The sequence below is a fragment of the Balaenoptera ricei genome, chromosome 5 (assembly GCF_028023285.1).
Source record: "Balaenoptera ricei isolate mBalRic1 chromosome 5, mBalRic1.hap2, whole genome shotgun sequence".
Classification (NCBI taxonomy): domain Eukaryota; kingdom Metazoa; phylum Chordata; class Mammalia; order Artiodactyla; family Balaenopteridae; genus Balaenoptera; species Balaenoptera ricei.
In genome coordinates this window covers 73057656-73074108 of record NC_082643.1, presented here as the reverse complement: position 1 = coordinate 73074108, position 16453 = coordinate 73057656, and the positions used below count along the sequence as shown (strand labels likewise).

General features: G+C 31.9%; 1 protein-coding gene across 1 annotated transcript in view; it reads right to left on the bottom strand.

Annotated features, from left to right (window-relative positions):
• The window catches only part of GABRG1 (gamma-aminobutyric acid type A receptor subunit gamma1), a 63141-nt gene that overhangs the window by 31265 nt on the left and 15423 nt on the right, over positions 1 to 16453 (bottom strand). Inside the window, exons 2-3 of the mRNA XM_059924126.1 lie at positions 14552 to 14700; positions 597 to 664 (exon numbers count right to left, since the gene is read on the bottom strand). Of these exons, the coding sequence (XP_059780109.1) occupies positions 597 to 664; positions 14552 to 14700 (217 nt within the window). The remainder of the gene's footprint in view (positions 1 to 596; positions 665 to 14551; positions 14701 to 16453) is intronic.

Genomic DNA, 16453 nt, shown 5'->3' with positions numbered 1-16453 from the left:
CCTTCTTTTCCATTCTCTTTTCTTCCTCAGATTATACAATATCATCTTCTCCCTGGTTCTTCTCCTGCCCTCTGACTTTTCTGAGTATGTCCCTTTTCTGCATTTCTCTTTCTTCCACCTGTATTTTACATGCATTGACCTCATTATAAATACCATCTGATTCTCAGATCTGTGTTCCTCTTAATCTGCATCCTCCTTGGATCATTTCTTGAGGCTTTAAGCTATATTTTATGCGGCTTGTCCCTCTTCCCTCCCCAATTTACATCTATTTCCAGTCCTAACTTCTTCCTGGAAATTAAAATCCAAATCATTACTGGACAGTTCCTCCTGAATGTGCCTTCAGCATCTGAGGGCACATATGGCTATATTCCCTATCTCAAAAAATAACTCTACCATCTGCAAAGTCATCTCTATATCTTGGGGTCAGCCTATGCACAACCAACGAATCATTAATTGCACCTGTTGCCCTGAACTCATTCAGAATTAGTTATCAGAAATTATTCACGTATTCTTTCTATTCTTTCTATATTATTGTGGTATATATATATACTCCAGAACTCTATGCCAGATAACTATTTTTAATATTCATTACTCACCATATTTATGGGATCAACTGGTCCAATGCTGTTTACATAAACATCAGTTTCAATTACTGTGGGCCTCACTGCAAAATACCAATATAAAGAATGGTCAACTGAAAATAGAACTACCATACGACCCAGCAATCCCACTACTGGGCATATACCCTGAGAAAACCATAATTCAGAAAGAGTCATGTACCACAATGTTCACTGCAGCTCTATTTACAGTAGCCAGGACATGGAAGCAACCTAAGTGTCCATCAACAGATGAATGGATAAAAAAGATGTGGCACATATATACAATGGAATATTACTCAGCCATAAAAAAAATGAAATTGAGTTATTTATAGTGAGGTGGATGGACTTATCGAGTCTGTCATACAGAGTGAAGTAAGTCAGAAACAGGAAAACAAATACCATACGCTAACACATATATATGGAATCTAAAAAAAACAAAAACAAAAACAAATGGTTCTGAAGAACCTAGGGGCAGGACAGGAATAAAGACGCAGACATAGAGAATGGAGTTGAGGACATGGGGAGGGGGAAGAGTAAGCTGGGATGAAGTGAGAGAGGGCATGGACTTATATATACTACCAAATGTAAAATAGATCGCTAGTGGGAAGCAGCCACATAGCACAGGGAGATCAGCTGGGTGCGTTGTGACCACCTAGAGGGGTGGGATAGGGAGGGTGGGAGGGAGACGCAAGAGGGAGGAGATATGGGGATATATGTATATGTATAACTGATTCACTTTGTTATAAAGCAGAAACTAACACACCACTGTAAAGCAATTATACTCCAATAAAGATGTTAAAAAAAAAAAGAATGGTCAAAGATATAATCATAGGTTGTCTTAAATAAATCTTATTTAAATAAATCTTAATAACTATTACTATTTTACAGTTTCAATAATAAAACATTCTCATTATTAAATGAGGAAGCATGGCCCATTATATAAACACAACAACCTTTTCATTTTACAAATAAATTATGTAACTAAAAATTACCATTTTTGACTAAAAATCTCCCAGTGTACCGCCTAAAACTTTCTAAATCATCCATTAAAACTACAGAAGTTTATTCAGTTAAAAATGCTAGGTAATTTGCTCTGCAATAGTCATAGAATTTTAGGATTAGATGGATTTTAGAGCCTAAACATTGTTATGTTATCCTACTTAGTGCATATCATGATGTGCTAGCAAATGTTAACAAACTTGCTCTTGGACTGGGAGAAAAAAAGCCCCGATTTGTACCTTTTGCTGATTTCAATGTTGTAAATACTCCCACAATGAATGATTTAAAGATACTAGTGTGAAGTGACTGAATACAGAGTCGGGACAATATATAATGAGTGGTTATTGTGAGCCAGTATAAGCTAGATCCGGCACACACTAGAGCTTGAAGCGTAGTTATGATGATTAAAGGGGGTGATAGATCTGAAGCGTCTGCATCCAGGTCTGATTCTTGTAAGGAGCTTCATTAAATTTGTTCACACCTCCTTCCTCTCTTGTTAACAAAATTCCTTTCAGTTGTTTATAGCTGGTTCCAGTGAAAGGTGTATTTTCATCTAATTCTCAGAGTATATTGTACAGCCATCCCTGTGGACTTCATCTGTTGTGTTTTGTACATAACCATTTGTGTTTTCCAAGTTAGTATTTAAATGGTATATGTTGTATTCTTATATTCTATCAAATGTGCAGCACAGGTCAGCCTTTTACATGTTAATTGATATGATTAACTAATATCTGCAATAGTTCATATTTGATTGTGATTTGGGCTTTGAACCTTTGTCAGGTATTTTTGGCATGCTATAATGAGATTTACCATAATGATGATAACTTATACTCGTGAGATTTTTTTGTTCACTATGAAAAACATTTTCACATAGTTTCTTTTTACTCCCTACCCCCTGCCATATAAAGCATAAAGGGCACATTTACTGATTCAGCAAATACTTGTTGAGGAATGCATATAAAGGTTTCATAAAGTAGACAAGAAGGGAAAAAGACATTGTGAGAAGAAAATCTGTCATAGATCTCACGGAGATTTACATAGAGATAATGCAAATAAAATAAAGCAGAAAAACCACCTTGTACACTGAAAGTTTCTATGCTAAAGTAAACATGTTTCCAGTACTGTATACTCGGTTATCCTTTCCGGATAAGTTTATGTGATTTCCCTTTCTGGCCCAGTACTTACCACTCTTACAATGCAGGTGCTATATTAGACCTTGCAGGATGAACCCCCTCCTCTAGTACATAGCTGAATCTGCCTGTCTGAGTCCCTATCCTGCCTCAAGTCTCCCTATCTTAGTAACTTTTAGTCTGTCAGAGCTTCCAGGCTGGTAAGCTTCCATGGAAAACTTGAGGCATTTTGGAAAACAGTGCCTGTATTATTTAAAAACCATATTTATTTTTAATCTTTGAAATTATAAAAAGCCCTACACTTAGAAAAACATACAGTATTTATTTAGTTTGTTTTTCCTCAAGCAAATATTTTATTACATGACATACATATTTTCTTAGCTAGAAAAATAAATGGGATTTGTTAGATATAGTCTTAGTATGCAAAACTATAGGTTTCTAGATTTACATGATACATGACAATGTAATTCGATCTAGTAGCCAACAATTAGATTTCTTAAATAAAAGTAGCTTCTATGACTTATAGAAGGTTATATAGCTTAACCTAAGCTGATGACTTCTGAGATGAGTTGCTTTAATCATTTTCCATTTATGTTTGACTAGCTATGAATTGTAACCAATAAATATCATATAATTAAGCTAATTATAACTAGATTTACAGAGTGGTTTTTATGAAAGTCAATTAATAACAATAGGTTTATTAGTATCATTTAGTATATTTATTACCGGTTATAAGCAATTAAGTGCAATGTACCAGTCTTATCTGATTAGATTTTTTCAGTTCATCTGATAAATCAACAAAAACTGAGTGCCTGCTCTCTATTGCATGATACTTGGGGCTGAACACTGCTTATGCCAAGAACTAAATGATTTTTTTTAAACATCTTTATTGGAGTATAATTGCTTCACAATGATGTGTTAGTTTCTGCTTTATAACAAAGCGAATCAGCTATACATATACTTATATCCCCATATCTCCTCCCTCTTGCGTCTCCCTCCAACCCTCCCTATCCCACCCCTCTAGGTGGTCACAAAGCACTGAACTGATCTCCCTGTGCTATGTGGCTTCTTCCCACTAGCTCTCTATTTTACATTTGGTAGTATATATAAGTCCATGCCACTCTCTCACTTCGTCTCCGCTTACCTTTCCCCCTCCCCGTGTCCTCAAGTCCATTCTCTACGTCTGAGTCTTTATTCCTGTCCTGCCCCTAGGTTCTTCAGAACCATTTGTTTTTGTTTTTGTTTTAGATTCCATATATATGTGTTAGCATATGGTATTTGATTTTCTCTTTCTGACTTACTTCACTCTGTATGACAGACTCTAAGTCTATCCACCTCACTACAAATAACTCAATTTCGTTTCTTTTTATGGCTGAGTAATATTCTTGAGGACATTTTTATTTACAGGACATACTTTTCACATTTTACAGTAGAGAAAGCTGTAGATATGAGTGATCTGTCCTGGTTTCTTGATATCAACATTTCCTTAGCTAACTATAAGGCAAATATATGTATGTTACAAAAATATTAACTCTGGCATTAGGGCTTGAGCCACACTGAGATATTTCATGGTGCACATACATCAAGTCCTTCTGAGATGGGACAAAAGATATATTACATCAGTAAGTCCAACGTAGAACATTGCTATTCACAGAGAAGATATTCAATAAATTACACAATGAATATATATTTGCAAACTATGAGCATTTTTTGAGTTATTATGTATATCATTTTATAACTTTGAGATGCTATCATTTGATCCAATCCTTTAAACTTCATCCCCAAAACACGAAGTAGAATAAACCTGAAAGTGAATTAAAATATTTCAGATTAATTTTGAAACTACAGCTAGTGCTTATATGCTTCAAAATATAAAAAGGAAAACAACGGAAATCTGTAATTGTTCCTTAATAATGACTTATTACTGCTTTCATTGATTTATGGTATGAACAATACTTTTGGGTGAAATCACTTAAAATACAGGATTCTTAGTAATTGAGTAAGTACTTTCTTGGCTTTATGATTTTCTCAGTAGAAAGTGTGTCCAATTGCAGAATTTCAGTGATATTTAAAAGGAAAACACCATACTTCAATTCAAAAGTAGAAAAATGAAACTAAAAGAAAATTGCTATTCCAAGCTTATTAAATGATATTTAGAAAGTGGGCACACTATGTTTAATTCATCAATACACACAGAGAACAAAGATCTGTTTTTTGTGATAGTACAACAATGACTGGGAAAAGCATGTACTGCCACAGCAAATTACATTTTTGATAGATAAAGGGAAGACAGGTAAAGATGACACTGAATTATTTTTGCAAGGCCTCTTTCTGTGCTGTGACTTCTAAGTACTTTGCTTTAAGTATCTCACCAGAATATAAGTAGACTCCTAGTGGAAGTGAGTATATAGAAATAGACATTCCAGGCAACTTAGTAATCCAGCAAATACAAAGAGGAAGGAAAAGAGAAAGAAAGAAAAAAACAGGGAGCTCAACATCGAGTTTCCAGGTAGTTAAGGCAAAACTGAAGAGAGCCCACTCTGGGTGGGTAATCGGTTATCAATCAGAAGATATAAACTAAAATGAATTTTAAAAATATTTTCTTCATACTTATTTTTAACCATGCTGTATTCCAATTGTCTAAGATATCTTTAGCATAATATGTAGCTTTTTGGTCACTTTGGATATTAAAATTAATTTAAGTCAGTCAAAAACTCTAATCCTGGAAAATAAGATTAATGGTCTTTTCTTATTGCCCCTAAATGGTATCAAAACAGAAATAGTCCCACTGATCTGGATATTGCAGTTATAATATACAGATTTTGAAAGAACTATGACTAATATGTCTTATTGCCCTAGAACAGACAGCAGGGGTTCTCAACACAAAGATGTTATATTTGGGTCCAGATACTTCTTCCCAGGCCTTACTAACAAGGAATGTCAACTAACATTTGCCATCTCCTTCCCCAGGTTACATATGGACAAATAGACACTTGGATACACATGGAAGAAAAGGTAGATATGGATAAATAGATACTTAAGACTGTGCTGTCTAATACCTTAGCTAGTAGATACTAACACAGACACCTAGAAAAGATACTAACATAAATTTTGGACAGAAAAGAATGCCTAAAAAGATCACTTTAATAATTATTCATATTTGTTTGTTTTCAAATTTTTTATTGAAGTATATTTGATTTATACTATTGTGTTAGTTTCAGGTGTTCAGCATAGTGATTCAGTTATTTTTTTCTGATTATATTCCATTACAGATTATTACAAGATATTGATTATAATTCCCTGTGCTATATAGTAAATCCTTGTTGCTTATCTATTTTATGCATTTTATATAGTACTTTGTATCTGTTAATCCCATACTCCTAACTTGTCCCTCCTCCCCTCTCTCTCCCCTTTGGTAACCATAAGTTTGTTTTCTATGCCTGTGAGTCTTTTTCTGTTTTGTATATAGAGTCTTTGTATTATTTTTTAGATTCCACATATAAGTGATATCACATAGTATTTGTCTTTCTCTGTCTTACATACTTCACTAGGTATAATATTCTCTAGGTCCATCCATGTTGCTGCAAATGGCAATATTTTGTTCCCTTTTATGGCTGAGTAATATTCCTTTATATATATTTATATATATATATATACATATATGTATATATATCATATATATAGCTTATCTTCTTTAACCGATCTGTTGATGGGCGCTTGGGTTGTGTCTATGTCTTGGCTATTATAAATAGTGCTGCTGTGAACACTGGGGCACATGTATCTTTTTGAATTAGGTTTTTGTTTTTTCTGGGTATGTACCAGGGAGTGGGATTGCTGGATCATATGGTAGCTCTATTTTTATTTTTTTAAGGAAACTCCATACTATTTTCCATAGTGGAGGCACCAATTTGCATTCCCAACAACAGTGTACAAGAGATCCCTTTTCTCCACACCTTCTCCAGCATTTATTATTTGTAGACTTTTTGATGATAACCATTCTGACCAGTGTGAGGTGATACCTCATTGTAGTTTTGATTTGCATTTCTCTAATAATTAGTGGTATGAGCATCTTTTCATCTGCCTCTAGGCCATCTGTATGTCTTCTTTGGAAAAATGTCTATATAGGTCTTCTGCCCATTTTGATTGGGTTGTTTGTTTTTTCGATATTGAGTTGTATGTGCTGTTTGTATATTTTGGATATTAACTCCTTGTTGGTCGCATCGTTTGCAAATATTTTCTCTCATCCCATAAGCTGTCTTTTCGTTTTGTTGATGATTTCCTTTGCTGTGCGAAAGCTTTTGAGTTTAATTAGGTCCCATTTGTTTATTTTTGCTTTTATTTATTTTTCCTCGGGACACTGATCTAAGAAAATATTGCTACAATTTATGTCAGAGAATGTTTTGTCTATGTTCTTTTCTAAGAGTTTTATGTTGTCATGTCTTATATTTAGGTCTTTAAGCCATTTTGAGTTTATTTTTGTATATGGTATGAGGGAGTGTTCAAATTTCATTGACTTACATGTAGCTGTCCAGCTTTCCCAACATCACTTTTTGAAGAGTCTTAAGTCATTTATTATGTATACTCTGAGATGAACAGATAAAATGCTACTCTGCACAGTACATATTACTACTTATATTTAAATAGAAATTAATTAAATTTAATTGAAATTTAGCCATACTAACCACATTTCAAGTACTCAATAGTCAATAACCAATTTCAAGTATTCAATACTCACAAATGTATGACTGCTTTTAATATATATAACATATATTAAATATATGTAAATTTAATTATTTTGAATTTCTTCTTAGGAGAATGAAAGACTGATCTCTTATTCTGTAGTTTAATGTCTCTTTAGACAGCAGACTAAGCAACCTGCTCCTGCTCCTACACCTGATCAGGGGAAAAGAAAGTTGGAGAGGAGATTTAAAGAAAGAGAAGCAATGGAGTATCTGCACACCCACTCTTTGGAATGTCTAGGATATTTTATTTTCTTGTGGGTACAATTCACATCAAAAGAAAATAACTGGACCAGAGGCATCTTACCAGTTTTTTGGCCACCAGCAGCACGTATCTCCAGACTAGATTGTTGATGAAAGGAGCTAAGGCAGGTGGAAGATATAGAGAAGCCTCTAGATTCCCCAGGTCAAGGAAGTGAGCAGTATAAAATGCCTATGAACAACAACATAAAGCATTTCTACTCTATTCCTACCCTCCTACCCTCACTATTTATATGTTTGCCTCTCAAAGTGTACCAAGGGCCATTTGGTGTTAACCCAAAAAGAAATAAAAACTAAGAAGACAAAAGTTTCAAACTGCACCTAGTTAACTCCTCATATCTCCTGCATGTTCCCATCACTAGAAACTTAGAAGAATTAAACAGATGGAATAAAAAAGCAGATCCTCCCCTTCTCACCCCAAGTCCCTGTCTAGTGGTACATGTCTATCATCTATTCTGGGAGAGGGATAGCTTTAAATCTATTGGGATAGTAATTTTTTAGATTAAATCAAACTATTTAAATCACTGAAATTGTTTGAAAAGCTGTAGACTCTACCTGAAAAGTTGTTAAGAAATAAAAAATAAAATTCAACATAACGTAATTAAAGCTTTACTAGAATTATGAAGCCTTTTAATATTAATTCCTTATTAATTTCAGAAATCCTCAGTAAATTCATTAAATTTATTTTCATAATTAATGAAGAAGAAAGATGTTAACACAAATTTTGGACAGAAAGGAATGCCTACAAATCATGTGAACAATTAAATAATTCATTTTGTATAATCTGAGATGCACAGATACAAATGCTGCTATGCATGGTATAATTATCAAGGTACTTAGGACATGTTTTGTCTAATCTATTAAACGATGTGATGTCACAGATGTATATAGCATTTGAAAGTCCAAATCTTGATCTGAAATAATTTAGGTAAAATGCTAAATTCATGAAGTAGGACAACTGTCAAAATACTTACACATGAAATTAAAAGATTATACACGCTAGATTCTATTCAGAAAAGTTCACTCAGTCAGTATTAAATGAACATAATTTATGTTTCAGACATTGTTTTAGCAACGAGGGATAGGGTGCTTTCTACCTTCAGGGAACTGACATTAATTGAAAGAAAAGAGAGTGTCAAATAATAATAGTGAAATATGATGAGTAAAATGGAAGTACAGATTTCTGTTTCTTGTGATAAGTAATTGGCATCAATTTAACCATCTCAATAAAAACAACTCTTTAATGTTTAAAGCCTTGAGAGTCATTATGAAGCTATAACACAAAATATTTATACACCAAATAACAATGCATTTACCTTTATGAGGCAAAATCTACAGGAGAAAAAGGGAAATACAGAGAGTAACACACCAAAAATTGAAGAGGGAAAAGAAATCATTAAATTTCCAACTCAAAAAAAAAGCAAAACAAAATAAAATATAATGAAGGTTATAATAAAGACAAAGTAGAAATTACAAGGTAGTTAATAGAAAAACAGTAGAGCTCATTCGTTAATAATGGAAATTCTGAAAAAATCCACTTCTCTTAATTTTCTTGATCAGAAAAAAGGGGGTAATAATACAAAATATAAAATAGGAAATAACAAATGGGAACTAAACATTGAAACAGAAAAAGTTTGTTTTTTTTAATCCTAAGAAATTACTTTGAAGACTTCTTTGCAAGTAAACTTGAAAACCTAAATAAAAGAGATAGTTTTCCTAGGCAAATACAGATTACCAAAAATGAGTAGAAAGCACAAACAGACCAATTTTCATAGGAAAACAAAGTGATCAAAGTGACTATTTCCAAAAAGCACAAGACCTGGATGAATTTATAATGGAATTCCATCAAACCTCCAAAAGTCAGATGATGCTAACACCTGGATAAAGTGCTAGACCTTTGAGAATGAAGGAAAATACCTTTTCATGAAACAAATGTAAAAGGATGGCTAAAACAAATGAAGACAGTACTCAAAAGTAAAATAGAAGATGAATATCACTTATAAATACCAATACAAAATACTAAATAATATATTAGCAAGCAGAATCCAATACCTCATTAAGTTTATAATATATCATGACCAAGAGAGCTTTAGTTCAGAATGCAAATTGTTTCAATTAATACTATACACCATACTAATAGATTTAAAGAGGATAAAACTCAAAATTATTTCCGGAAATGTTGAAAAAGGCTTTGAAAAATTTCAATACCAATTCCTGATTTTAAAACTAAATCAAGCAAATCAAGGGATAAGTTCTTAATGTGAATATTCATATGAAGAAACACTAGAGTCATTTCCATGAGAACTAAAATGAGGCAAAATTACCCATTATCTCCACTACTATTCATTATTATGTTAGACATATTAGACAATGAAACATCATAACGCTTTTAGACAAGAAAATTCGATTAGTTGCATATGAGTTGGTAAATAAAATAAATAACTTTTTGTATATGGTATGATAGCATATTTTGAAAACAAATGATGCTTAAACTAACCAAAAAATCAGTAAGGCAGCAGGAAGGTAGTAAGATATAAAATGAACATTCATAAATCAATGACATTGATATACAAAACCAGAAATCAGGTAGAGGACATTACAGTTGAGGAAATGTTTACAGGAGAAAAAATTAAATACTTAGGATTCAATTTAAGAAATGTGGAAAATCTATGAGTAAATCTTAAAACATTCCAGAGAGATACAAAATTAACATGAAGATTTAGAAAGGCAGCCCATGTTCCCATATTAGATGATACAATGTTATAAAGATGTTAGTTTTCCCAAAGTTAATTTACAAATTTAACGCAATCCCAATAAAAATACCAAGTTCTTTTTTAAATGTAACTAAACTTGTTGATAATAAAGCTCCTATTTTTTTTTTAAATGACACGCAATAGCCAGGAAAACTGAAAAGGAAAACCAAAAGAAAATGAAAATATAAGGTGGGGCCAGCTCTATAAGATATTAATACTAAATGTTTTAGTCTCAAAATACTGTTGAATCTCTACTGTTAATATAGTGTGGTGGCAAATAAATAGAAAAACAAATAAAAGAATGGGATAGAAAGGACAGAAATCACAAAAGTACATAAGAAAATGTAATATATGATAAAGTTGACATCTCAAATAATGGAAGCAAAGATTGACTTTTTAAAAACTCATGCTGAGTCAACAGAAAAGCCATTTGAAAAAGATAAAAATTAGATTCATATTTAAACCATACACAGGAATAAAATTCAAATGCATCAGGGAATTAAATAAAAGAAATAAAATCATACAAATGCTAAAAGTAAACATAGATGAATTCCATTCAAAGTGGAATATAACCAGTAACATGGAAATGAAACTGTCAAAAAATGGTTAACATAACCACGTTGAATGGGGATAGGGAAGAAAAGAACTAACCTAAGTTACTTTGAGGAACAGTATTTTGATTACATACTGCAAAGATAAAGGCAAAAAAAATTGTATATGAATATTTTATTCTAGTTAATTTTTAATAGATGTGTTAAAATTATAGAATTACTTTATGTATTTACTGGAATTGAACAAATAATAAAATATACTATGGGTAAATGGGAGCCAGGTGTCTCCCTGATGGAAAAAGAAATTACAGATAAGGAAAAGGGAAAGGTTAGAATGAATCCTATGGTCTTTGGATTGGAATCAAGGCTGTCAGTATCGACTTCTGGTTTATAATACATATACACAGGGATAGACATAGAAATATAGATGCCTGTGAATGTATGTGTAGAACATATATTTTCTCCTTCTGCCCAATGAGAAGGTCAAGAAGCAATGATACCCAATATTAAGAAATACACCTGGTGCTCACATCTTGGTTTCTAAATACCATTCTACAAAAAGAGGAACCAGGGTTCTTGGAGAAATGATGAATTCCATTGCTGGATCAAGAGGAGCCTGGAAAATTTTATGTGCTAGAAAGTAAGGATATGCTCAGAAAATGATAGAAACATAAAAGAAAAGAGAAATAAAATTATAGTATGTACCAGTCGTCAAATTTTCATTTTGAGCAATAAAATAAATAATGATGGTAAAGGATAATAAACTATAAGATAAGACATATATCTAGAGGTCTACATTGAGTAAATAAATAAGTGAATATATAAACAATTGGACAAGTCATAGATCCTCCTTACTGTAGAATTACAATTAATTTGTGTAGAAGGAATGATGATAATATTGACTTACTACTTGACAAACATCACAGTAATACTCTTGCAGGTAAGAATCATTGATAGAGACCAGAGGAATGGACAAAAGTGTGCTGAGAAATATCTGCATATTTCTCCCCAGCGCAGTATCTCCTCACAACATATTTATTAATCAAAAAGAAAGATAATAACTTCACAGTGAAGAAACCTGGAAGAAACCACACTTAACGAAAGTGTGGTTTACATCACCAGTAATAAGATATATAAACATCACATACCTCCTAACACAATACACTGAAAGCACAAAGTATCACTTTTGCGGTGTTCTTGGCAAAAATGCATAAACACAGCCCAATAATGAAAATATCAGACAAATTGAGGGGCGTTCCACTGGCCAGTATACTTTAAAATTATCATGTTTATGAAACAAACAGAAAAACTGAGAAACTATACCAGGTTGGAGGAGAGTATGGAGGCATGAGAACAAAATGCAATGTGTGATCTTGGTTGGGATTTTGAACAGAAGAAAAGGACATCAGTGAGGTATCTGCCATAATTTGAATAAGGTCTGTAGATTAGTTAATAGTATTGTATCAATATTAATTTATTGATTTAGGTAATGATTCTGTGATTATGTAAATATTAACATTATGGCTGAAAGATTTCTGGGAATTTCATGGATAGATAATATTTTATTAAGTCTAAATTTTATTTTGAAAAAATAATTAAAATAATCTAGGAAAACAGAAAACTAAATCATGGAAAATAGATTAACAATAAACAAAATAGTGTAAAATAATAAAATTTAAGAAAATTTTCAACAAAGAAATTTGACAAAGCTAAAATTCGATGTTATGACAAACTATAAAAATTTTAAAGCCCTTCAAGATTTATTCATAAATGAAAGAATAGATTACTAATATCAGGAATGGTGGAGGAGAAAAGCCCTCAGATCCTAAAAACATTAAAAATATCATAAAAGATGTTATGAAACAATCTAACTCAAGTAAATTTTAAAATTTAAATTCCTTGAAAACTAACCAAAACTAATAAAGTAATTGAACTGCTAAAATTTTTTCCCAGAATACAAACTCTAGGCCAACATGACTTCACCAAGTAATTCTTCCAAATATTTAAGGGAGAAATAGTATCCATTTTAGATAACTCTTTCAGAGATGAAAAGAGAGGGAAATATAGCTCATTTGTAGATGCTAGCATAATATTGATGCCAAAACTGAAAAAGACATTACAGAAAGTAAAATAACAGGCTAATGCCCTTTAGGAACATAGATATAAAATTCCAAAACTAAATATTATCAAACTGAATCTAGTGATATTTTAAAAATATTACCATGTCACAACTAAGTAACATTTATTACAGACACGCAAATTTTGTTTAAGTTTTAAAAATCAGCCAAAGTTAGTTACAGAAAAAACGTTAGTAGAATAAAGGGCAAAATATGATCAATATGATTGTTTCAATAGGTGCACAGAAGTCATTTGAACCAGTAGGGAGGTAAAAAGAACCCTAGCAAAATAAGAAGGTAAAGGAACTACAAAGAGCATCTTAAAAAAAAAGAAGCTTACATCAAACATCATAATTAATAGTGAAATATAGACTGTTTTCCCTAATATCAGGAACAAACCAGGACTATTCAACACTGATCTCTAGTCTTAGTGCAATATGTCATGAAAAAAGTATAATTTTGAAAATTAATTAGAATGTTCATTATATGCAAAATAAACTCTATTGGCAAAGTAGTCATTATTGGTAATAGTCATTACTCTCTGTTTATAGAAAATCTACATTAATATAGCAATAAATAAAGTTGATAAATTTAGCAAGGCTGCTGAGGACAGAGTAGATTAGCAAAATATCTATTGCATTTCTATACACTGCTAATAAAAACTTAGAAAGTAAAATTTAAAAAAAATCTATTTATACTTACATTAAAACTTCAAATATAGAAAATTAAATCTAGTAAAATATATTCAGCACTTCTTTACAGAAGACACTAATAAAAAATTGAACATATGTGGAAGAATATATGCTGATCATGAATTTGGTACAGTAAAAATTCAGTATGGTAAACATTTCAATTTCCCTATATTGATTATAGATTTAATGCAATCCCAATAAAAATCTGGCTGACATATTTTGTTTGTTTTAAAGTGTTGCAGTGGGAAACTTTGAGGTTATTTATGTTATAAAATGTATGCATAAATGCTCAGAACTGAGAATAACAATTTTGAAAAAGAAGAACAATGTTGGATTGTCTACACTAAATATACTCTCAAGGCTTATAATTCTACATTAACTAAAACAGTGCAGCACTGCACAAAATTGGAATGCCTACATACCTTTCAAATATTCCCTTTTATGAAATATCTCTTAGTTTTTCAGGCAGTTTTATCAAAAATTGCTCTGTTGTAGCAATTGTAAAGTAATTACATCGAAAATGTTTAGATGTCTTTCTTCCCACGTCAAACTGTGAAGCTTTCAAAACAGTACCATTCCAAATAATAATTGCCAAACCCGCAGTCTCTAACACGCATCGGACACTCAAGGAATATGAAATATGATAAAATAACATCAGCAAATGTGGCTTTCACAGTTACCAAAATCCGAGAATGATTACTCGAACTTACCTCCTATATCTGGGCGAAGTTTATTGTCATAGCCTTGAAGCAAGGAGTTGAGAATTTGTGTTATATCTCCTTCATGAATCTTTGGTGCCAAGACCCAAGTTTTGTTCACTGTTAAATCCTCATCATCTTCATCATCTGCTTTATCAACGCTAAAGAATTCAAAAACAAAAATTGTATGATAGAAAGTTCAACCAAGTAGTGTATTTTTAAAAATAGTTTAAGATTATTCTAATTGTGTGAGAGAATAATAATAGGGGAAAAAAAGCATTAGAAATATTTTACATTCAGTTAGACTAACGCCTACATCATATGAACTGTCCTGTTTTAATAATACTCAAAAATGAAGAATCCAGTGCAAGGAAGTATCGTATAATATTAATGTAATAAAGTTTTGCCACTCCCACAACTGTAATTTAAGGCCATAGAGATTATGCACTGATAATGTGAGGAGTGGCCCTAGATTTGTGCGGTACACAATCTGCACAACCATACGCAAGTGACTCTATACCACCACACCCTAAAATAAAAATTAAAAGGTAAATAAGTGCAGGAAAAGTTGTAATCATTAGTCTGGTAAAATGTATTTTAAAATGCACGTGTAGAAAAGAAGACTTAATGAAAGATGAGTGAAGAAGGGTTCAAAGAAAAAAGGAAAAAGTATTGAACACACCTATGCTTCTTCCTTTTAAGTCAGAAGAACCAAGACCCCAGACATCTATTCCAAGAACTCTGTCAAAGATTGTCTTACCAAATCATGAGTGGATGACTCACTCTCCATATATATATAAAATCATGTATACATATATATACATATAATATATATACATACACATATCTGTATATATACATGTCTATATATATACACACACATATATAATCATGCTTTCCATATATATATATGTATATATATGGAAAGCATGATTATCACATTTTAGGACGAGAAGTTAGACTTTAGGGATCAAATAGCCCACTGCCTTTGTTTTGTAAATGAGGAAACAAGTCAGTAGGGAATCAACCAAAGCACAAACTCATTTATTTTCAAAACTGAGACTCAAACCCTGGTCCTATAGCTAATGCTTCCTGCTACGACTGTGTGTTTAACAAGCATAAAGTTTCAGCTTACTTATGAATTGTGGTAGAAACATATAGTAATATAGATATTCATCTATAATTCACCAAAAGTAACAGACTACTTTGTTTATTACCTGTAAGTAACCCCACCTTCATTTGAGTGAGATCAACCTAGACTTACACCCAACTTTAGTAAATATTAGTCCTCCACTGAAAAAGTATATATAAACTTTTATACCGGTAAAATCAGGTAAATCTATAATATATTATTTATTTACATATATTTGAGAGATGAGCTTCCCTCCCGCAGTAGATATTCAAGTTTATCTTAACAGCCTTAGTTGATATTTCTACACTATTCATTCAAATCTCTTTTGCTGTGAACCTAAACATTTTAGCTAATGCAGCCTTTACCCCCTTTATCCTTTTAAATTATTTTTCAGTTTTATTGAGATATAATTGACATATAACATTGTACATGTTTAAGGTGTACAACGTAATGATTTGATCTATGTATATATAGTGAAATGATTGCCACAATAAGTTTAGTTAACATCCACTCTCTTTATCCTTTTAAAGAGTATAAATTAACATTGTAAATTAAAACTTAACCTTTAAGTATTTGTACCTCATTTTATCTTTACAATAATTGTATTGATAGTTATTAAAGGAGAGTTCACGGATAATGGAGTACATTATTCTTCTCAATATTTTTCCTCTTCTTCCTGTCAGAGAACTATTCTTTTCACTCCACTGACTTCTAACTTGGTCATGTGACCTGAAATACTCCTTTCTGCAATGCATCCCTGTCCCATTAAACTCAGGTTTGGC